At 42.1% G+C, this 25,225-nt stretch overlaps 1 protein-coding gene across 3 annotated transcripts in view; it reads left to right on the forward strand.

The window, feature by feature from the left end:
- The window catches only part of GAREM1 (GRB2 associated regulator of MAPK1 subtype 1), a 123,439-nt gene extending 102,555 nt beyond the window's left edge, over positions 1-20,884 (forward strand). The window contains exons 4-6 of one of the 3 annotated variants that reach the window (XM_074944430.1): positions 3,508-4,686; positions 15,315-15,481; positions 18,889-20,877. In XM_074944430.1, the coding sequence (XP_074800531.1) occupies positions 3,508-4,686; positions 15,315-15,481; positions 18,889-19,801 (2,259 nt within the window). In that variant the 3' untranslated portion in view covers positions 19,802-20,877. Of the gene's footprint in view, positions 1-3,507; positions 4,687-15,314; positions 15,482-18,888 lie in introns of all 3 variants that reach the window. The other 2 variants (XM_074944431.1, XM_074944432.1) reach the window with 2 other exon arrangements.
- Positions 20,885-25,225: the final 4,341 nt, after the last annotated feature.

Here is a 25,225-nt window from a genome sequence, read left to right on the forward strand (position 1 = left end):
GAGCTGTCACAATGATTGGCCACAGGAGCTTCTCATATGATTTTTCAGGGCTGGGTTTGCGGGCAGAGTTCTGTGCGAGAGCTTTGGGGTGAAGGATGCAGACATGCCCTGCCACTGAGCCATGCCTTCATGTATGGCCCTATAGCTGGGAGAAGGGCCCGGAGGCATGAGGTGGGGAGAGAGGTGTTGGGAAAGTGGCACTGCTGGGCAGAGAAATGTGGCTGCTGGGTCAAGACAGTAATAAGAAATGGATGGCAGTTACCTTCTTCTCACCCTAAGTTAGGGAAGTGTAGTTTCCATCTGAGCAGGCGGGGAGAGACATGCATTTTTGGTTGCATTAAAGGGTCATTGAATGTTTACTTTTCTTTCTAAAATCATCACACACAAGTTGACAGAGGAGTAGAAGAAAGTTAAAATAAAACCAAAAGACAAACTGAAAATATCGTTTGTTGTCCTTCTCCCCCACCCTGAAAATCAAAGTTTTTTTGTTTTGTTTTTTTTTTTTTAAATAATAATTTTTGATCACTTGAGGTTGGCAATACTGCAAAACTGAATTAGGACGGAGGAGCGAGGAATATCCTAATGAGAACACACAAGAGTCAATCTGGAGGCAATAGCCTTGCTGACCTGTGGGCGTGGAAGTAAGAAGAGAAGTGAGTCACAATGGGACCCTGAGTCCAGATTGTGACCTCTGTGAGCTACCAAAACACTAATGCTATTAATAAAGGCTGTTTAAGCTTTGCAGTATATAGCTGGTTATTGATTGTAGTTTGGTTATTGGTGCTCCTCCTCTCAGATTATTCCTTCTGTCATTTCTTGAGTGTTACAACCTTTAATAGAATCCTAAAGAGTTTTTTTTAACAGTGTGTCAAACATCGGGGGGACTCTTCAGTTAGTTCTGTCTTCACTGGTGCGTACTGTGGGCTATCTTAATTCTGCCTCCGTGGAGATGCCAGTCTTCTGTCTTTTCCTGTTCACATGCAGAGGATAGAAAAAACATCTTCTGTAACTTGTTTCATACATACAGGTCTCTGAAATTAAGTCTGCTGCTTTTTTCATCATACTAGCTTTGCTCATTTTGTATTGATCTTCGTATTTATAATTTTGTATATGGAGGCAAGCTAGCTCTGTGTGTAATAACACTTAGATAACTCGCTCCACCATCGACTCCTGAGGGATTGATTCTGTAAGGTGCTGCGAGCACCTTCGCTGAGGAAATGCGTGCCCTCAGCCCTGGCGGGATTGGGTCTGTAAGTATGAGAAGTGATCACTTAAATTATGCTATTTGTATACGACAATAAAGAGAGCCATAGAGCAGCACACACACAATAGGATTAAGGTTAAGGCATTCTAGTTGAATGGTTATTGATAATGTGAAATTGTTATGAGTGAATGAGTTAGTGAGAGTTTAATTTTCTCAGGACATTGCTACGGGGCAGAATCACAGTAGTTTAGGTGCCTTGTTTGAGAAATGTAACCTTAAGGATGCGTCATCTTAATTTTTTGGTTGTGTTTTAACACTGTTTAACGTGATTGTAAATTATACGGTAAATAGGACACACATTTGTTGCTAGTCAGACTAGCAATAAATGTTTGTGTCCTGGAACAAACTTTTACATCATCTACATTCTTCCCTTTACTCCCTCTGGTGCCCTTTTAAAAAAAAAAAAGGGGGGGGGGCAGTAAGAAAATACAGCTACCTCTCAAGTCTTAAATTTCTCATTATGTGCCCTACCACTTCAAAACAATACACATACACTTGCACTTCCATGGAAGTGAACATTCTTGCAGAAGATGACTCTTTAAGAAAGTCAGTGTGGTGTGCACAATGTGTGCTGAGTTTCCTCAACTCCCACCAATTCCACTGAAGTCAAAATGACATCCAGTAACCAAATCCTGGATGTAACTTCCTGTGTACTGGTCTTGAAGAGCAGATTGAAATGAGCTTGATGAAAATGTTATCAGCAGAAGACTGAATGTTTTCCTTATATGTGTTTCTGAATGTTGCCTGACCACTAGCATAAATTGTGAATGGGTGTTATGTACAATAAAACCTTGGTAGTTTCCTGGATTAGACTGATTAGTGTTGTTTAGATAATGCAGAACTTGAATAACTTCCTCTCAGGAAACACTGAAACTGAAATGCTAAGCAGACATGCTGAACATACCGAAGCACTTGTATTGAATGCACTGTTCATACTTGCTGTGAAAGACTCACAGAAGTCAATCACATTTTCACAAATATGGACAAATTGCAGATCAGAACTTCCATGGGGGAGGGCAATTACTTACAGCATTTCTCATTTATTTAACAGAGTGAGACAACAAAATTGGCTAGTAAGCTGTCTTAATAATTTATGTGATAGCTATTTGCTAACAGGGTCAGATTTTGAAGCACGGAATTAGGGCTTTACTCTGCACATAAACAGGATGTTCTGTGGGTGGAGAAAACAATTTTTACATAGTTTAAAAAAATCTGCAAATGAAATCCCTGCTCAACATGCCCAGCCACAAATACTCTATACTACACTGTACAGCAGGTGCCTGTAACAGGATGGCAGGGTCTGCCTGAAACACCTTACTCTGCATACAGGTGTTGATCCTGCTGAGAAAAGGCGAGCTGAGTTCCGTTACTTAACTGGGGAAGGTGTTTTTTACGACACCCAGGTATAAGGCCGATAGGAGTGGCTGTCTAGAGAGAGGATCTAGAGGTCAACAGTCTTGAGGTAATAACCGTAGAACAACCAAGCCTGGGCATCTTTTTACCTTCTAGTACAACTTCCATACTAGGAAACATGTGACCATACATATGTTATCTAAACTCTCAAATCACAATCTAGGTAAAACCAAGGGGGAAGCCTAGGGTCTGGTAGGAAGAGGTGGGCAGAGGTGACAGAACCAGTGTTCTTGACCCAGAGAATGGGGGTTCGCTGTCTTGAGGGCCTGGGAAGGGATTATACCAAGAAGGTATCTTTACTCCTGGATCACAAGGGAGAGGCACAATGGAAGGAAGCTGGTGGGAGAGAGAATCTTTTTTTCCCTTTTCCTCCGAGACCTCTGCAGGGAAGTGCCATAAAGCCGCAAACAGGAGAGAGAATGGATGCCAAATAACTAGGGATACCAATATCTCCCAAATACACTTTACTGTTTTTGGATGGCTGCTCTTTAAATATGCAGAATATTTTATTTGTCCTTCCCTAAAAACTAGGCTTGTATAGTCACACTCTTTCTAGCAACCATGTCGGTTTCAGATGACTACTTTTTTCTCAAGCAAGACCACAGTAATGTGTGGTGCATATTAGAAATTTAACTTTTTGCAGATTTTCATGATAAAATTCTTGTTTGACTCTATTAAAGTTATTAAAACAAAAATAATTTACAGTTTCTTTTGAGATGTAATTTCCTATCCTACTATCCAATCCCACCTAAATAGACTTGGTATGAATTCAGGTGCTATCTTCACTGTGAAGGGAGAAATATTTTTATTTGTTTATATTTGTATTGCAGGTGGCTTCGGGTGAATGCAATGAAGACACAGAGGTTTATAATATCACCCTCAGCACTGGGGATGAGCTCACTTTAATGGGACAAGCGGAAATCCTTTATGCAAAAACGTCCAAGGAAAAGTCACGACTCAACACCATCTTCAAGAAAATTGGGAAACTTAATTCCATCAGCAAGCTAGGCAGAGGCAAAATGCCGTGTCTCATCTGCATGAACCATAGGACCAATGAAAGCATTAGCCTTCCTTTCCAGTGCAAGGGCAGATTTAGCACCCGCAGTCCACTTGAGCTACAGATGCAAGAAGGCGAGCACACAATTCGCAATATAGTAGAAAAAACAAGGTTGCCTGTTAATGTAACTGTGCCAAGCCCCACACCAAGAAACCCTTATGACTTGCATTTTATCCGTGAGGGGCATAGATACAAGTTTGTCAACATTCAAACCAAGACTGTGGTGGTTTGTTGTGTGCTGCGTGGTAACAAAGTTATTCCAATGCATTTTCCCTTGCACTTGATTCTTCCAAAGTTTAGCCTCCCAGAGAGTCTTGTGAAGGGGGAGCTGTGGCATGAAACCTTGGTCCAGCACTGGTTTAATATCTGCCAGGAACAGTTTGACATAGATGAATATTCCCGTGCAGTGCGAGATGTGAAAACTGACTGGAATGAAGATTGTAAGAGCCCTAAGAAAAGTCGATGCACTGGGCACAATCATGTGCCCAATTCTCTCAGCTATGCCCGGGATGAACTAACACAGTCCTTTCACCGGCTCTCAGTTTGTGTTTATGGAAACAACTTGCATGGAAATAGTGAAGTGAACCTTCATGGGTGCAGAGATTTGTGTAGCGAGTGGGCCCTGTTTTCTCATGATGCTCTTCAATACCAGGACTCTGGTGATAGTAGCAGTGACTACCTTTTTCCTGAAGTTAGTGAAGAATCAATGTTTCTACCTGCAAAACCAGATCTCCCTTATGAAGAACTGTGGCTGGACCAAGAATCTGGGAAGCCTAACGATCAGCCTCTTACTCGCTCACTAAGTGAAAAAACCAAATGTGAAAATTACAGAAGTTCTTTCCGGTCAAAGGGCGGCACTGCATCTCTTCCAATACCTGGAACTCTAGCAGCAGCAACAAAATCTTCAGATGTTTCCCTACCTCCACCTCCGGTGCCTCCCAAATCAGAAGCTGTAAGTCAGTGTTTGTTTATTTATTTTTAACTGAGCATATGCTTGGGGAATCATTAGGGCAAGACCCAGTCTTGAGATGGGGAAGGGAGAAACGTATATTGAAATCTAATCCTTGCCACGTGAAAATCATAATATAGGATTGATTTTAAAACAAATTAACAACGAACATTTAAACCCTATACTTTTGGATGTATATTGCCGTGGTTACTGCTTTTACAAATAAGGATTCGCAGATCCTAAATGATCCCTTGACTTTTCCAATTATACCTCCCCTTCAATGCCTCACATTTTGCTCAAGCTTTTTGTGGTTGAAGTATGTTGGATGTGAACCCATTCAGAATCCCTTCACGTCATCCTCGATTCAGCCACAGAGATTGCTGCACAGTGATACTTCAGTATTTTCAATGTGTATCTTGAGTTAAGTTTGTCACAGTGCACAATTCACTTAAATTTGAAAATGATCATAGATTCCTTTCTCTTCCATTATAAACCTGGCTGTATTTTGGAGTATATTTAAACCATCCTCCTCAATCTCAGCCTCTACCAAACCAAAACCAATCTTAACCCTGAGTAAATTCCCCCTTTCCCCCTTAGGAAAGTCTTAGGCAAACAGGACAAGTTATTTGTGAGATAGAAGAGTTCAAAAGTCAAGGAGTCCTTTGCTTTTGAGACATTTTTCCTAACTTGGTTTGATCAAAAGTCACATTTCTAAAACAGCTGGCCTAGAAATTCCAAATTTTTCAGTAATAGATTGGTCTTAGTGAAAACAGGTGCCTTGAGCTAATGCTGGATTTTTTAGGGAGAAAGTGTTGACTATTAAAAGGAGCTTACATTTAAAGTTGGAACCCTGCAGAGTTCTTAGTTCATAAGCCTTTATGATTACTTTTTTACACAGCTTGTTTTTCCTCTGCCAGGGTTCATAATACAAACTCTGTAGTAGTTATTCCCCCTCCTAATACTACCCTGAAATTTGTTTAAAGATACCTCTGCCCCTCACATTTAGGGGCTCCCCCAATCTCCTTAAATAGGCTTGGGTGGAGATTATAACCTTACATGGGTTGCTGTTACTGAGACTTTCTTAAACATTTTTAAAATCAAAAACTCTTAGCCAAAAGGCTCTGATTAGGAATTATTACAAAGTTTGAATGCCTTAAACCTATCCTGGGTGATTCCTGACCTTTTTTCAAGTTTAACTAATGAAGAAAATGTTTTGGAGTCTAAACACCTTCATAAAAACAAAGAACCCAACCCTCTCCCTCTCAACCCCCTCCCAACTATTATTAACTCTTTGTGTATATACACCTGCAAATATACTTATCCACTTTCACATAGTGGTGATACGTTATCAACTGTGGGAGCAATGACAGTGCTGGAGAAGTACACATATAGAACTGGAGACCCAGTATGAGGCCCTCCTGAAAATCAGTACCCGTTCCACAAGCTGGAACTGCAGCATTATGTAACCCATAAACATAACTCCAAGAGCTGCGTTGACAAACAGTTGGAGATGCACAATTACAATGTTTTGACAATGCTACGTATATTGTCAAAACAAGTGGCCATGTTAACTTCAGCTGCATTCCAAATGAAAGACAAATGAGCTTCCTGGAAAGAACAGAGGTCCATGGGAGGCAGGGTAGATTGGGACTTCACTTTCTTATTAAACAGCATACAGTTACTCTCAACTTGGTAGTTTATAGTGCTAAATAAAAGCATATGAAATTCAGAAACCTTAATTCAATATTGCTCTGGGTTAGTATGACTGAGTTTGGTGAATAGATATTTCCATGAACGTTGCCTTTTAAAGTCCTCTTGAAAGTCTTGGTGGCGTGTGTTACTTATCAAGGCGTGCGTAATATTTGGCTGAGCAACTTCAGCCATTTTAGTATATTTCTTGCCATGAAATGGAACCAATTTCTGCCAGAGTTATTAATAACATTTTCAGACAGGGTTGGTTGTTTCCATACATCAGATAATGAATCGGAATCAGTTTTGTGCCTTCCTGGAACAGGTCTAGAAAGAACATCAGCCACCTACTGACTTCATCAATGGGCTAGGGTTGAAAAGATGTTTGTTCAGTTTCCATGTAAAGTATTTATAGAGCAAGTAGAGCTCAATAGCTGCTAGTGAACATATGGTTTTGTCATCACTCCCTTAATATGATATTTCATAGTATATGTCTATCAAACTTGGTTAATGCTTGTACTTCTGCATACAAAAAATTTAAAATGTACATTAAAAAGGAAAACAAATTGGTTTGTGGGACGCAACTATTTTAGAAGTTTGACCTTTTTCTCTCATCTACAAGATTATCAGAAGATTTTAATCCTTTGTGAAAACAATATAATGTATTCTGTAAACACTATATTAAAAAAATTTTAATAGTGGAAAATAAATAGGAAGTCAAGTCAGTCATAAAAGACTTAATGCTAGGTGGATTCTCTGGTGTGTTTATTTTTTTAAGCATGTGCAGCATGGGGTATACTGGAAGAGTCAAGTTCATATAAACAAAAAACACTGAAATATATTTAGGAAAAGCTGAGGTATTAAGTGGAGACCCCTGTTTTTGATTTTTAGCCATGAATTTTTTCTACTTTTAAAACTGTAGGCTAGATGTATTCTGTATCATGGTTAAATTTTTCAGAAGCTCCTGTGTCACTTAGAAAAAAGAAAAGGAGTACTTGCGGCACCTGAGAGACTAACAAATTATTTGAGCATAAGCTTTCGTGAGCTACAGCTCACTTCATCGGAAGCAAATAAATTTGTTAGTCTCTAAGGTGCCACAAGTACTCCTGTTCTTTTTGTGGATACAGACTAACACAGCTGCTACTCTGAAATATGTCACTTACGTGCTTCTGAAAATTTTACCCCACATGGTTACAATGGCTGTAGGCTGTGACTCTGGCAGACCAGGTGCCTTCTCATGCCAAGGCCCTAGGTCTCAACTGAACGGTGGTTTGAGCATTGGCCTGCTAAACCCAGGGTTGTGAGTTCAATCCTTGAGGGGGCCATTTAGGGATCTGGGGCAAAAATTGGGGACTGGTCCTGCTTTGAGCAGGGGGTTGGACTAGATGACCTCCTAAGGTCCCTTCCAACCCTGATATTCTATGATTAATTAACAATGACACATACATAGCTGGAACTAGTCTTGTTCACACATGTGTTAGTATTGTGAAAATAAGTATTAGAAGTAAAGAATGTGTTTAGACTTTATGGAGTGCTTGTAAGTTGCTGCATGCGTTAATCTCACTTCTCATTTCAATGTTAAAAGGTAATATTTAAGTGTTTGCATTGTCATCCTCTGTAAATCACCAGACAGGAGAGAAGCATTAACTAGTGCAGTGATAATTAGACTTCAGTGATTCAGGAGCCAAATTAGTAATCACCATTACCCAAAAGAGCCACAGTAGTGTGAATTCATTGTTTCATTTACTATCTATATCTATATATCTCACAGCAAATGACCAAGTATTATTACTTTATCAACTACAATTGGTTAATAACATCATAAAAGCATCCTTATTCAGGAATCAACAGTGAACTCCAAAATGTCTACAGCATGGGGCCTGGAGTGTAGAGGGTGGAGGATCTGAAATAGTGAAGTATGGGATTCCCTCTTCAAGAACTGATTTTAAACGAGCTATTTTGTCTAAACCTGGCAAAGCAAACATATATGCAACGAGCTAATTTGACCAGGTCTGTTGACCAATAGCTAAAAGATCATCCATTTTTCGAAACGAAAGAATAAAAAACGGTTACCTACCTCTAACTGTTATTCTTCTAGATATGATGCAGACGTATGCCCGAGGCACCGGAGCCAGAGAACTTTGCCTAGCAATTCCCATGGGGCAACCATGCTAACGCCCTGAGGCCTTAGCCCCTTCCTTGGTCATGTAAAGGTGCTGCTGTTCTGACTCCCTCAGTTCCTTCGCATCAAATGTTGGAAGCTCAGACTCTGATGCAGAGGGGATGGCGGGTGGGTCATGGAATACACGTCTGCACCATGTCTTGAAGAGCAGCAGTTACAGGTGGCTAACTGTTTTTTCTTCTTCGAGTAGATACAGCCACGTATTTTATGTAGGTGACTTGCAAACAGTGCTTGCAGGAGGTGTCTATTTTAAGAAGGACTGCAGTGTTGCCTTCCCAAAGTTTGCATCTGATCTGGACACAGCCATAATGACACAATGGTTTACAGAAGTATGCTCAACGGATCAACTGGCTTGCCTGCAAATGTCCAATATAGGAGTGTCATTTAGATATGCCATTGACGTCGCCTGATCTCTTTTGGAATGAGCTCATACCGCTTGTGGACTACTTCGTATGCTATCATGATACAGGAAGTTATTCCACCTGGAGATTGACTCTGCTTGACCTTTCATTTGGTCCTCATATAAAACAAACAGATGCAGTGAAGAACAGAAAGGTTTAGTTCTGTCCAGATAAAATGCTAGACATCGCCTGACTTCCAAAATGTGGAGACGGTGCTCCTCTGGGGTTGAATGCACCTTAAGGGAGAACACCGGTAAATATATAACTTGGTTCAAATGAAACTGGGAAACTACCTTAGATAAAAACGTAGGGTGCAGCCGCAGGGTCACTTTATCTTTGGAAAATCACGGGTAAGGAGGCTCTGCCATCAAAGCCTGCAACTCACACACTCTCCTGGTAGGTATTAGCGCCCCAAGGAAGGCCATTTGCTGACATAGAAGGGAGAAAGAAGAAGTTGCCAAAGACTTGAACACAGGTCCCATAAGAGCTGCTAAAACAGTTTTAAGGTCCCACAAAGTAACCGGCTCTGTAACTGATGAGTGGAGATGAATGACTCCTTTCAAGAACCTCACTCCCATGGGGTTTGAAAGCACTCACTTCCCATGGATAGGTAGATGAAATGCCAAAATTGCTGCCAGGTAGACTCTCAATGAACTCAGCATGAGGCCAGAAGATTGAAGGTGTATCAGATACTCCAAGATGTCCTGGATTCAAGCCCATGTTGGTTGCACTCCCCCAGCTAACGACCATATTGTGAACTGCTTCCACTTGGCCAAATAGGCTGCCCTGGTGGAGGGCCTCCTACTGTTAAGCAAGACTTGCCAGATTGCCTCTGAACATCATTCGTCCTCCTCATCTAACCATGCAGCATCCACCCTGTGAGATGCAGGGCTGTTGGGTACAAAACCTGACCATGGTGCTAGTCAGGAGGTCGGGGTAGGAATATGGGAAGCTGGATCAGTAGTATGAGGAGGTCAGAAAACCAACATTCTCTCAGCCATGTTGGAGCAATAAGCATGACATAGTCCATGATCGGAATAGGAGAAAAGGCATACAAGAGTGCTGTTTCCCAGCTCAAGTGAAAAGCGTTGGCCAGGGAGGCTAGACTGAGACTCGCAACAGCTGGCATTTCTTGTTTTTGCTCATGGCAAACAGGTTGATTGTCAGGATGCCCCAAACTGCAAAGATGAACCACAGGACGCTGGGCTTCAGAAAGGAGAAATTCCTGGCAAGATGATCCAACAGGTGATTGTAGATCCCTTGCAGGTGATCAGCTGTGGGGGAAAGGTTCCCCTGATGCAAAACTGCCAGAACCTGATTGCCTCCTGACAAAGCATGATGGAGTGTGCTTCCCCTGCCTGTTCACATAATACATGGCGGTGATATTGCTGGTGAGCATGAGAACTGCTAAGGCCTTGATGTGATCTTGAACAGTCTGAAAAGCATTGTAGATGGCACGAAGCTCCAGGACACTCATCGGTAGAGAAGCTTCCTGTTCTGACTACAGGCCTTCAACCTTCTGTGACTCCAGATGTACTGCCCAACCTATTAAGGAGAAATCAATAACAATAGTTCTGGTCGGTGGAGACTGAGCAGAGGGATTGCCCTGGCACACATTGTCCTGAACCATCCAGCCCTGTAAGGAATTCAGGATTGGCAGAGGAAGACCAGTCTGTCAAGGAGATGACGGTGCAGACGAAACAGGAACCCAGCCACGTTTGAAGAGGACAAAGGTGCAGCCTAGTGTATTGGATTACCTGTGTGCATGCAGCCATATGACCCAACAACCACAGGCACACCCAGTCTGTGCTTCAGTGTGGGGACCGCCGCTCCAGAGGTACACGGCAAATCTCCTGAATCGTTCAGTTGTCAGAAACGCACTTGAATTTGTAGATTCTATCAGGGCCCAGTGAACTCGGTTCTTTGATTTGGAACCAGTGTCAACTTCCTGCTGTTTAGGATGAGACCCAGATGATTGAGTAGGTGTAATGTGAACTAGACAAGACAGAGGACCTCCTCCCTGGACTTGCCCCTCAGTAACCAATCATTCAGATATGGGAAAATATTTATTAATTCCCCTCTTCCTGAGGTACGCTGTCACTCTGACCATACATTTTGGGGAGGGGCCAAAGGGCAGCACGGTGTATTGGTAGTGCTGGTCCACCTACAACAAACTGGAGAAACCTCCTGTGGGGTGGGAGAATTTCTACATGAAAAGAAGCATCCTAAAGGAAGGTCCAAGGCAGCGCCCCAGTCATTGTGGTTGAAGGTGGTGAGGATAGTTGCCAGGATGGCCATACAAAATCTCACATATTTGATGTATTTGTTGAGATTGCAGAAGTCGAGGATAGGTGTCATCCCTCCCTTGCATTCGGGAACCAGGAAATACTGGGAGTAAGAACCCCTCTCCCCAGTGCTACAGGGGACAGCCCCCAGCAACAGTAGAGACTGAACCTGCTCAAGGAGCAGTGTCTTGTGAGAGGGGCCCTTAAAGAGGGACAGGGTTGGTGGGTGGGGCGGGGGGTTGGAGAGGAACTGTTTTCTGCTGTAATCGAGTCCCAAACACTGCAAAAGCAGCCTGCTGGTCCCTAAACAAGGGGGATGGGGAAGGAGAAGTTACCACTAGATCACTGTCCTGGATATGAGTCAAAATGGATGCTTGCTAGACTCTTGGGGGGAGCTTGCTAAACCCAGAACCAGAGGACCTCTTCCTCTGAGATATGTGGCTCTTTCTGGAATAGACGCTCTGCCTCATCTGATGAAGTGAGCTGTAGCTCACGAAAGCTTATGCTCAAATAAATTTATTAGTCTCTAAGGTGCCACAAGTCCTCCTTTTCTTTTTGCGAATACAGACTAACACGGCTGCTACTCTGAAACCTGTCTTTGGAAGGGAGGACTCCCTGAAAAAGCACTGCAAGCAGTATTGTTGTGGCTGCTGACCACTTATAGGGACGTCTTCTCACAGCTGAAATATATACTCCCAAAGCATGCGAAGTTGTTCTGGAGTCTTTAAACCATTGCATGGTTTCCTCCTTTTTTTTCTGAAAACAAAACCTACCCATCAAATGGTAAATCCTCAATGGTCTGTTGCACATTGGATGCAATGCCTGAGTTCTCTAGACATAAGACCCTCTTGATGGTTGAAGCCAATGCCATAATTCTGGCCGAGGTACCCACTCTGTCTAGGATTGCCTCCCCTCCATTTAGTCCATTTTAATACTCATGACATTTAAGCCAGACCTAGTGAGAGTCGACTCCCTGACAGTTTCCCCCCAAGCTCTGATCAGTCTAACCTGTAACTTTCAGTCCCTATAACTGTGCTGGGTTTCTTGGTAGCTGAGCCTGACAGTTTTATGGTGGTCTTGTGATGTGAACAAATTGAGACTGCAAACTACTATTGTCTGTGGCCTTATCCTGAGTTAAACATAGCATGACAAAGGTGATGGGTAGTAAGTGTAATTAATTGTGCCAATATCTCTTACTCTTTTAAGTAAAAAAAATAATTTCATAATTCCTTGACTGCTCCATGCATACAATGAGCTGCATGCACTGAATGGTCATTCTCTGACCCGAAGGGCATGTTGCAGAGCACGCCATATTAACTTTGCTTAGTCTGACTTAGTTTATTTAAGTCCCTAGGCATTCTTCGGGGGCACAGCACTAAAATGGTTCAAGAATTTTGTGCCTGAATTCAATAACAAACATAAGTAAAATTGATTCCAGTTTTTTTAGCAAGAGAGCAAATAAGAGCCCTTAGAGCCAGATTTATTTAAGCATTTTGTGCTGTTGGGCATTTCCTGTCATTTTAACTTGCTCTGATTTGAGAAAGAAATGTACTGAAATTTCCTAGTCCCTGATTTCCTTTTTAATGTAAGTATTAAACAGGTTATTGCATTTTGGGAAGCATTGAAGTAAATTGCAAACGTTTCCACATTTATTTTTTAAAATAAATTCAATCACTTTAAACACGGATTGCATGTTGCAGTGTTGCCAAGCTGTTAGTTCTGCAGTGTTCTTAAACTTAAAAATACAATGTCCACCTAAAATGACCATTTTCTTTGCTCCGTTACATATTTAACAGGCTGGATGTAGTATATGAAGGGCCTGATTTTAGCTGTGGTGGGGGTCATTACAAATATGTATGAGTAACTTTTACTCTGAATAAACTTATTCAGTGCGACTAATCATGTGAGTAAAATTACTCTCCTTCAGAAGTCTTTGAGTCCTTAATCTGTTGGTCCATTCTATGAGGAAAGTTCCTCTGGGTTCTTCTAACTAGAAATGGGCCCAAACCGAAACTTTGATAAAGGAAGAATAATTACAATAATGCACCAGTAGTCAAGAATTATGAAAACTTCTCTGATTATGACAGTGGGGCCACTGCATTGAGCGTAGCTGTGATGTAAGTGTGAGCTGTAAACATGGTGGGAGATGGAGATATTTCTTTTGCTCAAAATCCAACCTAACAGAATGAGTTTGTATTTTATCAGGCTCCTTTGCCCTCATACTTCAACCCATTCATGTTGCATATGTTGCTGGTGCTCTTGCTCGCTGAATTTCTCTTTCTCTTTCTCTCTCTCTCCCCCGCCTCCTCCCCGCAAACACTGGAGTATATCTAACTCTCTTTTTTTGAGCTTGGAGGCTTGAGTCCATTTTTACTTTACACCACAAATAGAAGGAAAAATAATTAAGGCCATTCACTCATTTAAATGTAGTGTAATGGGTCACTTTTAGGGGTTACACTAATTCTTTCAGTACTTGGCTTCTAAAGTACATCTGGACTTCTGTAGAGCTAAAATCAAGAACTTGCTGTCAGACCTAACCTATAATATACCTGTAAAGATGTGCATTCTTATGATAAACCTAAACCCTCTTTCAGCAGAATGAATGAAGACTGAGAGCAAGGGTGTATTAAGTTCAGTTGCCTTGTCAATTCCCCTGAGCTTCTATGGCAGATCTGATATTAGAAGTAGCAATAGACTTCCTAAATTGTAGGTCAGCGTATATGAAGGTGTTTGTACTTTGGGGTTAAGGATGGCAGGGAAGGCAGGACTGGTTACAATGCGCCCTCTGCTGGCTGGCACAAAAAACTTACACATATTTTCCATCAAAACCACTAGAGCAGAGGTGGGCAAACTACAATGTGGCCTGCGGGACCATCCTGCCAGGCTCCTGAGCTCCCAGCCCCTCCTCCGCTGTCCCCCCTACCCCGCAGCCACACTGCCGCTTGGGCAGCATGGCTTGCACCCGCCCATCTCCCAGGCTTTCCAATAAGCCAGTCCTGCCGCTCCAAGTGGCATGATGAGGGGGTGAAGGATTGGATAAGGGGCAGGACGTCCTGGGGAGCAGTCAGGGGACAGAGGGCATTTGGATGGGATGGAGGTTCGGAGGGGGAGCGATCAGGAGACAGGGAGCAGGGGGGTTGGATAGGGAGTGGGGTCCTGGGGGGGGCGGTCAGGGGACAAGGAGCAGGGGGGGTTGGATGAGTTGGGGATTTTAAGGGGGCAGTCGGGGCGGGAAGTAGGAGGGGGCGGATAGGAGGAGGGGGCCAGGCTGTTTGGGGAGGCACAGCCTTCCCTACCCGGCCCTCCATATCGTTTTGCAACCCCAATGTGGCCCTCGGGCCAAAAAGCCGACCCCTATAGAGCAAGAATGCAAGACAGAGCAGCAAAAAGTGAAAATGGCAACCAGAATAAAGTGTCAGATATCCCAACTTGTCTGTTTCAGTTCTGCAATTCTAATGCATCTGCTCTGAAGTGTTAATTAAATGTATCCTATGGTACGTGTGGCATACAATAGCAGAAGTGTATTTGAGTGATAGAAGGTGGGAACTAGCTCAGGGTGTGGTGGCTTTTTCAGTACTAATTCTAAACTATGTCATTAAGCATTAAAACCTATTTAGATATTGTCACTTCCTGTCTTAGGAGGGATCACTACAACTAACTAAACTGCATTAGATTTTTTCAAATGACTCATTCTCCTACAGTACCTGAAATGATCAGTCTAACCTTCTACACCGCTTAAAGTTTCCTTTAAACAATTTCAGTCTTCATTCTTTTGAATGAACAGATGTAAAACTAGTGAAATAAAAGTACATAAAAACATACACTAGTAACTTTACTTTGCCAGTAATAAGACCTTCTGGTTGCAAACTTCTTGTAAACTTTTGTCTCCTCTAGTGGGTACTTAAGACAGACATATATTTAGCAATAAAGTATTGTTTACCCCTAGCGTTTTCTGCTCCTTCCTTTTTATTATTTCCTTCCAAGGTAGAAACCTGAACTGACAGGTTCCATCTGGCGCAGAATGTTGTTACTTGGGTTCTCAAGCTATTTGCTAAATGTTCTTTTCTAATATAGGTAAGAGAGGAATGCAGGCTCCTCAATGCTCCACCTGTTCCACCACGAAGTTCAAAGCCCTCGTCCACCAGTCCTTCCATTCCTCCTCGCACAATCAAACCAGCACGGCAACAGACTCGTTCTCCTAGCCCTACGCTGTCTTACTATTCTTCAGGACTGCACAACATGTATGTATTTGAGCTATGAAATCCAAATATTTCCCTCTGTCGGGAAATACAGTTTGTCTATGAATTTTTACATTTTTAACTATTCTGAAACTAGCCTGATGAATGTTGTTTTAAAAGTTTTCTGTTAACGTATGATGCATGTTGGTGTCACTGCTTCCTGTTAGGAGTTAAGTTAGTGAAGTAGCTCTTTTTTAAAATACTCAAGGCAAAGAAAACTCACATAAGCAGAAACTGTTAATTTATTATAAAATACATGAAAATTATTACTTAATAGTTACGTATATTACCACAGGTGTGAAGGGTACAAGATAATCTGTCCTAAATTTCAAGGGGAATCATATACAATTCTGTGTAACACTTAATTTAAAACAAAATCTGGTGAAGAGAATGTTAACACCGGGGGTAAACATGTGAACCCGAAAATAGTAAAGTTAGCTTGTATATGCAACCGTAACTCTGTGCAAAATCTTATTAAATATCATAGCAACGTTTTTGTCATCACCCACATTTTGTACATTGCTCTTAAACATTTGTATTGAAATAAATTTATTTAGATGCAGGTCGTCACTATGAAGCTAATTTGTGTTGGAATTACCATGCTAACTCAGACCAGGGGGTGGTCCTCTGTCCTCTTCTGTGATGTCTGGTTATCAAAAAAATTAGCAGGCATAACATGAGTGTTAGAATCATAGAATATCAGGGTTGGAAGGGACCTCAGGAGGTCATCTCGTCCAACCCCCTGCTCAAAGCAGGACCAATCCCCAAATAATCATCCCAGCCAGGGCTTTGTCAAGCCTGACCTTAAAAACCTCTAAGGAAGGAGATTCCACCACCTCCCTAGGTAACCCATTGCAGTGCTTCACCACCCTCCTAGTGAAATAGTGTTTCCTAATATCCAACCTAGACCTCCCACACTGCAACTTGAGACCACTGATTCTTGTTCTGTCATCTGCCACCACTGAGAACAGCCAAGCTCCATCCTCTTTGGAACCCCCCTTCAGGTAGTTGAAGGCTGCTATCAGATCCCCCCTCACTCTTCTCTTCTGCAGACTAAATAACCCCAGTTCCCTCAGCCTCTCCTCGTAAGTCATGTGCCCCAGCCCCCTAATCATTTTAGTTGCCCTCCGCTGGACTCTCTCCAATTTGTCCACATTCCTACTGTAGTGGGGGGATCAAAACTGGACGCAGTACTCCAGGGGTGGCCTCACCAGTGCCAAATAGAGAGGAATAATCACTTCCCTCGATCCGCTGGCAATTCTCCTACTAATACAGCCTAATATGCTGTTGGCCTTCTTGGCAACGAGGGCACACTGCTGACTCATATCCAGCTTCTCATTCACTGTAATCCCCAGGTCCTTTTCTGCAGAACTGCTGCCTAGCCGCTCAGTCCCTTGTCTGTAGCAGTGCATGGGATTCTTCCGTCCTAAGTACAGAACTCTGCACTTGTCCTTGTTGAACCTCATCAGATTTCTTTTGGCCCAATCCTCCAATTTGTCTAGGTCGCTCTGGGCCCTATCCCTACCCTCCATCATATCTACCTCTCCCCCCAGGTTAGTGTAACCTGCGAACTTGCTGAGGGTGCAATTCATCCCATCATCCAGATCATTAATAAAGATGTTGAACAAAACCGGCCCCGGGACTGACCCCTGGGGCACTCTGCTTGATACTGGCTGCCAACTAGACATCAAGCTGTTGATCACTACCCGTTGAGCCCAACCATCTAGCCAGCTTTCTATCTACCTTATAGTCCATATATCCATATAGTCCATATGTTATATCATTCCAGCAAATTTTTCTTAAATTTTCTTGGCTTTTCCAAATTACAGCTATTAATAAAGGTCTATTATCACTTTTCCACTATTTTCCATGTCTTGTCTACAACCCAGCCATGATTGAAGATCAACCCACAATTCAAGTAGGGCCTTATTTATAACCATCAAAACACAAATTGTCAACATTACATGTCAAAATATATAAAGTAAATATCCTTAAATAAACCTCTAAGTTCTCAAGTATCAAAATTGATGGATAGTTAAAGAAAAATGCTTATTATTGATGGAAATATTTTTTCATCTCTGTGTGTGTGTGTGTGTGTGTGTGTATGGTGAAATTGACATTTACGCACATTTACTAATTAAAAACCCAGTCCTTCCAAGCCTAGTTAAGTGTATGAAAAATTCAAATGACTCTTTCCACCACTGTGCTTGTTTGTCTCTGCTGTACGTGTAGGTATTTTGTAAATAATTCTGTTCATTATAACTTTTCCAGTTTCCCTACTACTGAAGGAAGGCTGACTGGTCTGTCATTCCTAGGTTACCCCCAAGCACTTTTTTTAAAAAAAGATAGCTAAAACATTTGCTACTCTCCTGTCCTCTGTCATATACCTGATTTTAATAGGAGATTACATAGTTTAGTTAGCAACTTTACTCCTTAATTCTTAAATCCCTCCAGCACTCTTGGATATAAATTATCTGTTCCTGAGCTTAATTTACTAATTAGGACTATCCTTCTTAAAGTGCACTTGAAAGGAAGAGGCAGTTGGCTTCATAGCTAACTGGCTTGCAAATTTAAATGGGTTATACATGGTAGCAAACTTTTATTATTGCTATTTTTTTTACTTGATCTATATTATGTTGTGTAAGTGTGGTTGGTTGTGTACTTCTCACATAAGTGACTTTCATGGATCCTGTCCAGTGCTTAATTTGTAATGAAAGAGGTGCCGGGGCTCAAGCAATTAGGTGGCAGGACTCAAGTAATTGGTTTTCTTTCATAACTGCCATGGCAAGCCCTGAGGTGCTGGGGCTCATCCCTGGCAAGCCCTGGCGTAAATTAAGCACTGATCCTGTCTGACAGAGTATTGTAGCAAGTTTAGATTGTAAACCTTTCAAGGCTTGGATTATTTGCCCAGTACAGTGGGAATCCTGTTCTGATTGAGACCATTAGTAAATAGCAATATTTACTATTAGTAATAAAATACAGTAGTAGAAGATGCTATGTATGTCTGTAAGGTTGTAGAAGTACTCCGATACCATGGTGCTTGGTATAAGAAGCTAGATTGGGGTTCAGGGAGAATGGATGATGATTGAGAAAAAGTATGTCATTTCTTTTGAGTCTTCTGGTGTTTCCTGCTTTCACTTGAGCTGGAAGAACCAGGCCAACAGCCTTTCTAATGATATCCTTGGGTACTTGGGCATCTCTCATTCAACTAGTGTCAAGAAGTGCAGATGCGCACAAAGATTAACAATGTTAATAATAAACTTAAGCAAGCTTTTTCAAATGTTAAAAGCTCTTCTGGCTTGGTTCTTATTTTCTGCTATACCCATCTCCCGATTTATATGGTTAAATATCAACATTGCTTAAACACTAACAATTCTTCATATTAACTATTTTTTGCTCTGTTTTTTAAGCAGCATCACAGAAGGTGACACAACAAATCCACCTGAGAGTGCCCCTGTTTCTTGCTACCCTTGCAACATGATGAAAACCGAATCAAAAGAGCCTGACAGCAAAATGCCTTTTGGAAGCCCTTCAGCTGAAGCTCTGTCTTCCAGGTTGTCCTGGCCAAACCATTTTTCTGGAGCTGCCGAAGGCTTAAACAGGAACGATTTTCTGCTGGATCCAAGCAGGAGTTATAGTTATCCAAGACAGAAGACTCCAGGCACACCAAAGAGAAACTGTCCAGCCTCTTTTACTTTTGACTTCGATGGGTGTGAACTCCCTGCTGGGTACACACAGTTGGCCACAGCAGAGTTCAGCAACACCATCTCCAGTTGTCCAAAGTCAGCAAGCTACTCTTTAGAATGCACTGATGAGAAAAATCTGGCAGTCAGCAATGCAAAGCAGAGTCATTCGTGCCCTGCCTTACCTCCTCGTGTGCCGAAATCCAACGATCAGAAGCCAGTTCTAGACACTTGTCCTCTGCCTCTGAAAATAGACGGTGCAGAGGAAGAATCTCAGACTGGTTCGCCAGACCTCTCAGTAGATCAATATCCTGTTAAAAAGGACATGCAGAACGTTTTCTCTGTTTCTTACCCTTTTTCGTCTCCCCTTCACCTTCAGTTAGCACCAAGATCATGTGGCGATGGCTCTCCCTGGCAACCACCTACAGACCTTTCTGGGCTCTCAATAGAGGAAGTATCTAAATCTCTGAGGTTTATTGGTTTATCAGAAGATGTCATATCATTCTTTGTTACAGAGAAGATTGATGGCAATTTACTCGTTCAGCTTACAGAAGAGATCCTTTCTGAGGACTTTAAGCTAAGCAAATTGCAGGTTAAGAAAATACTGCAGTTCATTAATGGCTGGCGGCCGAAGATGTAGTCCAGTGATTCTGACTGATGTTTAATGAAACTGTGTGAGAGACGTGCTAGAAATGCTGGGGCTAGTACGTCGTTTCCTGTTTTTGCACTAAAAGCTCTTTCTGTAAATAATAGTGGAAGAAATTCTTACTATGCAGATAAAGTTTTAGAGTGGTGAACAGATTTTTATATGTCAATAAAAATGTAGAGAACCCATAGAGGTGTGCCTTGTGCATCACCGAACATTCAGCAGCTGCTAAAAACTGGACGTTAAGGGAATTAATTTTTACTCATGTAGTCTGTCAAGACATAGTATTTATTACTGAACAATTAATATGAAAGACCACACACAACTCCAGTTTACAGTTTTGTGTTAACAGCAAGAAATGCATTTCTTTTGAGGTTATTTCTGTTCAGATTATTGGCAACATGCCATGACTTAGTTTTTCCTTTTCTACTGTTAATAAAGGATATGATCAAACCTATAAAATATCATTTTTAACATTGTATCTGAAGTTTTTAACGAGTTTTAAAACATCCTTTGAAATGCCACTAAACCAGTATATTTTACAGGATAATTTTACCAAAGTATCTTCATGACTACCTAGATAAATTTGCCATGTTACTGCTTCTCAGTAAAACACTTATATATGAAATAAATAAATAAAGTTTAGTGTTCCTGAAAATAAAGAGCCTGCTTATCTGGTTAACCATGGGGAAAAATGTTTGCTACTCTGAACCATTCTGTTCTTGCCCTAAACCAATGAAGAGTTCATGATCCATAGATTTCAAAAGGTGCTTTGTTATCGAATGAGTCACTTAGTAGTATGACCACCGGGTCATGCTGATTTCTCATGGGAAAGGCAGCTTCTTCACCAAATCAGTTCACATGTTTCTTTGGCAGATCCCTACGTGGCATGTAGCAAGTTGAGCCTTTTGTTAATTCAGCCATTCCATGTCCCCATCGCTAGGAGAAAGAAACCCAATTTGATTAATCTTACTGTTCTGATGAGCTCCATGAACCCACCTGGACTCTGCAATAGGATCTATGCAGGCAGATAGTTGCACTTGTACAGAGTCCCCTTGAACTAAATCATTGCTGAGGTACAAAAACACACTAACTCCCTGTAACAGTGCGGACACTGAAATGTAGAGAGAGGATTAAATACACTGGGTGAGAGTCTGTGCTGTCTCTCTAAGGCCTTGTCTACACTAATGCTGTAAGTCGATGTAAGTTATGCTAGTTAAATTATGTAAGTTACATAGCTTACATCAACTTAATGTGGTGTATATACCACGCTATGTCAATGGGAGACGCTCTCCTGTCAACATAGCCTCCACCTCCAATTGAGTTGGATTAATTAAAAAGTCAACAGGAGAGTGCTCTCCCATTGACTTATTCTGTCTTCACCAGACCCACTAAATCGATGTACCTGCATCGATCGCAGCAGCGCCGATTTAGCCCGTAGTAAAGACAAGCCCTAAGACCCAGCACAGAACTAGGAGAATCTGGGGAGGAGAAGATAACTTACAGCCACGTTTTCAGCCCTTCCAATTCTGGGCTGCTTGAGGGGCCAGAGTGAACCTGGCCAGTAACTTAGGCAGCCCTCAGCAGCCTGTCACTGTCTGCCTATGGGCAGCAGAGCTGCTTCTGCCCTGCATAGCCCACACCCGCCTGCCCTGTTATACCCTGCTTTGGCACAGCCTTATGCCAGGATTTGCAAGGAGATCCTCAAAGACAGCCTATGGCTATCCTCCTCAATTCCTGCACTAGGGGAATTCACCCCGGCCAGACCCAGAGACATTAGCGTGCCTTAACATTGTTCTGGCTCCTTCCCCTGCGGTACAGCGGCCCGAGCAGGGGCTGAGAATGTTTTTGACACACATAAAATTAACTTTTGCCATTGGTGGGAGAATAGTGGAAGCACTGAGAATAGGCAGAGAGCAGACAAAGATTTGAGAGACTGATTTAATACGTCTTCTCAGCCACTCTGAGGCACAAAAAGGGGGATACCTACAAACAATCAAAATGTTACCTGTGACCTGGACAAATTTCAGATCATGCCTTAGTGCAAAAGGCAGGTTTATTCTTTGTATTGCAGTAGCATCCAGAAGTCCCAGTGGGGGACAAAGGCCCTATTTTGATGGGTGCTAAACATCCATCTAACAAAAAATAAATAGAAATTCCCAGCCCCAAAGAGATTTTATAATTGTAACATTTGACAAATGGAAAATGGATACAACAAATCAATGACTTTCCCTAGCTGCTTTTTGTTGCTTCTGTTGATTAGGGTTTTAAAATATTTATTCAACATTTACATTTACTGATTATATTTTTGCAGTGCAAGTAAGGCTAAATTGGATAAACTCAAATACTGTTCAGAGTTAAATCCTAGTCTGTCCTTAGGGCTGTCTAGGGTGTAATTACTGTTTGTTAGCCCTAACTAAATCACATGGACATATTCCACATTGGAAGGCTCAAACTTTACATTTACTTAAAAGTATTTGTTTGTTACACTTGTTGCTCTTGGAAAAGGTTTGAGGGGTTGCAGTCTTGATAATATTCAGGCATCTGAAATGGGTTTCAGGACATTAAAAAGCGCACAGCAACTGGACTTCTTTGAGTACAGTTGGATGCATAATGCTGTGTCTCTGTCTTGCCAGTTGGTCTGGTTTGGTTGACGATAGCATACTGGAATTTGAAAGCCGGGTTCTGATACATCGATACCACACCAGCCTAGTTTAAAATGAAACAGGCCACCAGGAGTATGTCTACACTGCAACGTAAGCCCAGGGTTAGTAGAACTCGAGCTAGCAGACCCTGGGTTTGTTAACCTAGGGAATGAGCATCTACATTCATTTATACCCCAGCTTAAGAATTGTTGAACTCTGGGTCCCAACCTGGGGCTCCAGTGTCTACACTGCATTATGCTGGCCCAGATCCAAACCCCCACCACCACCACCATGTCCCAGACTTCCTAACGCTCTCCAAAAAGGTGGCCTCTCTAGCCCGTTGTTCGTGGTGTAGTGTGGGGAAAAACTTAACTGTCCACCAAATTTCATTGTCCAGAGGACAAATAAAGTAGATCTGTGGGATTGTGCAATACTTTTGGCAGTGTCCCAGAACGTGAGTTCAGTGGAGGTGTCTTGCTATCCATCTCTGTGGGATCTGAACTCTGGGTGGGTGCAATCTGTGCATAGACAAAGGGGGAGTTAGGCTTGAGCCTGAGTTCGAACCCTGGGCTTACGTTGCCGTGTAGAGACGCACACCCCCTCATTAAGAACAGAGGAATATAAACATTTTTGCAGAAGAAGGTTCTAAGTACAAAGTCCCAGCTGAGACCCACAATTGCAGGCCAGTCAGATTTCTAGTGTTCTCCTTGAAATGGCTTGGTCTGCCTGGGGATTTCTTGGATATCTTTATGCATAGTTCATTAGTGTGCAATATTTCCTCCACCTCCTTCCAAAAAGTAGTTCACGGGCTTAATTTTCCATTTCTTTATTAGATTTCTATATACTAATAATTGTCAAAGGGGGACTTTTTCAGGCCTGAATAGCTTAAGAAAGCTGCCTGCTTGACCGATGGGCCTGGCTTTTTAAAGGTAGTTGGGCATTGGGATTTCGCCAAGTCACTTGGGCCCAGATTTTTAAAGCTCTTTAGGCATTGCTGCACTCAGCATTGCAACAACTAATTTTCAGAAGGGATTTTAGGCACTTAGGGCATGTCTACACTAAAAACTTAAGTCGACCTACATTAGTGGGAAGCCAGGAGCCTTAGTGCATCCAAGCTCCCAGTGTGGAGCCAGGACCCTGGAAGCAGCCCAGCTCTAAGCGGGCAGCCCAGGTGGGAACAGGGAGGACTAATCTATTTTATGGCTCCAGTATGGAGCCGTGAAATTAACAATAATGACAGCTAACAGCCCATGTAAGTCATGCAGTGTGTATGTGGACACTGCTTCGCCCTGACTATGCCAGCATAAGCCCTGTGCCTCTTCTGGACGTGGAGTTGTTATGCTCATATAGTACGGCACTTACATCAGCAGGAGCAAGGCTGTAGTGTGTACACAAACAGAAGCCAACATTATCTGCCTTACATCAACCTAACCGTGTAGTGAAGACCAGGGCTTAGTCTAAATTCTGTTGACTGCCAATGGGATTTAGACCCCTAAATGCCATTTGGGTTCCTAAATCAGGCGTTGCAATGCTGAGCACAGCAGTGCCTAAATAGCTTTAAAATCTGGGCCTTAGGCGCTTAAATCTAAAAAAAGTGCAGCATTTTATAACTAACTGAAATTCAAAGCGGTGTTAAAATTCCCACCTCTGATTAGAAAATGAACGCTCGTGGGCAGATCTTCTGGTGTGCTGAGCACCTCCTAGGACAGGGGTTCTCAAACTAGGGATCGGGACCCCTCAGGAGGTCATGAGGTTATTACATGGGGGGTTGCGAGCTGGCAGCTTCCACCCCAAACCCTTCTTTGCCTCCAGCATTTATAATGGTGTTAAATATGTGAAGAAGTGTTTCTAATTTAAAAGGGGGGTTGCACACAGAGGCTTGCTATGTGAAAGGGGTCACCAGTACAAAAGTTTGAGAACCACTTTCCTAGGAGGTGCTGAGTGCCCTCCAACTCCTTTGAAGTCAATGGGGGGTGAGAGCGCTCAGTCCTTCATAGGACTAGGCTCCTCTATGAATATGTAACTTTATCACATTGAATAATTTTTAGCATGTTCTCCTTATCTGAAACACACTATTCTGTGCTTCCAGGCATTTTTTATAACTTGACAGCTGGATTACATTCACAATTGAAATACATTCACAAATTTAGAGCTTTTGGGTGTTTTATTGAGTGAAGCACTTTGACAAGTGTTTTGCATACAAGCAAATTCTTAAATTCAACATGGAATACCAGACTTTACTCTTTTCTTTCTCAAGTTTTATGCTCTTTGCTGTGGATTTGAACTAGCTTGTGTTTTTCCTTCTAAAGCTAACTGTATCTTTTGAGTTCAGTTCAGAGATCCAGCACCTCCAGGTTTGGGTGCTAAAATCACATGCTTATCAGAGACCCCCTTCTCCTCCCTACAACAGAATTCTATCCCTGATTTTGGATTTCCTTGCTTGTGAAAATCAGATCAATGATACTTATTTAATTATTAGTATTTTAGTAATTTTCTTTCTTTTAAAAGTGCAAATTCTAGAACACTACCCTGAATTGAATCCTCTTTTATCCTTTTCTGTGGCTTGTAGTCCACTCTACCTGCCCCGCTATGTTAATGAGAACTAGGTACCTTTTAGTTTGTGCCAACAGGATCTACATGGACAATTAGAGAACTGAACAAATCACATCCCTCTAATGTGCTTTGCCATGCTGTGTAGACATGTCCTAATAGAGGGGACTTGTCTACTTTTGTAAGGGGGCCGTAACAAAATTATTTTTTTCAGAGGGGGGGA

Source organism: Natator depressus, chromosome 2 (genome assembly GCF_965152275.1).
Source record: "Natator depressus isolate rNatDep1 chromosome 2, rNatDep2.hap1, whole genome shotgun sequence".
NCBI classification, from domain to species: domain Eukaryota; kingdom Metazoa; phylum Chordata; order Testudines; family Cheloniidae; genus Natator; species Natator depressus.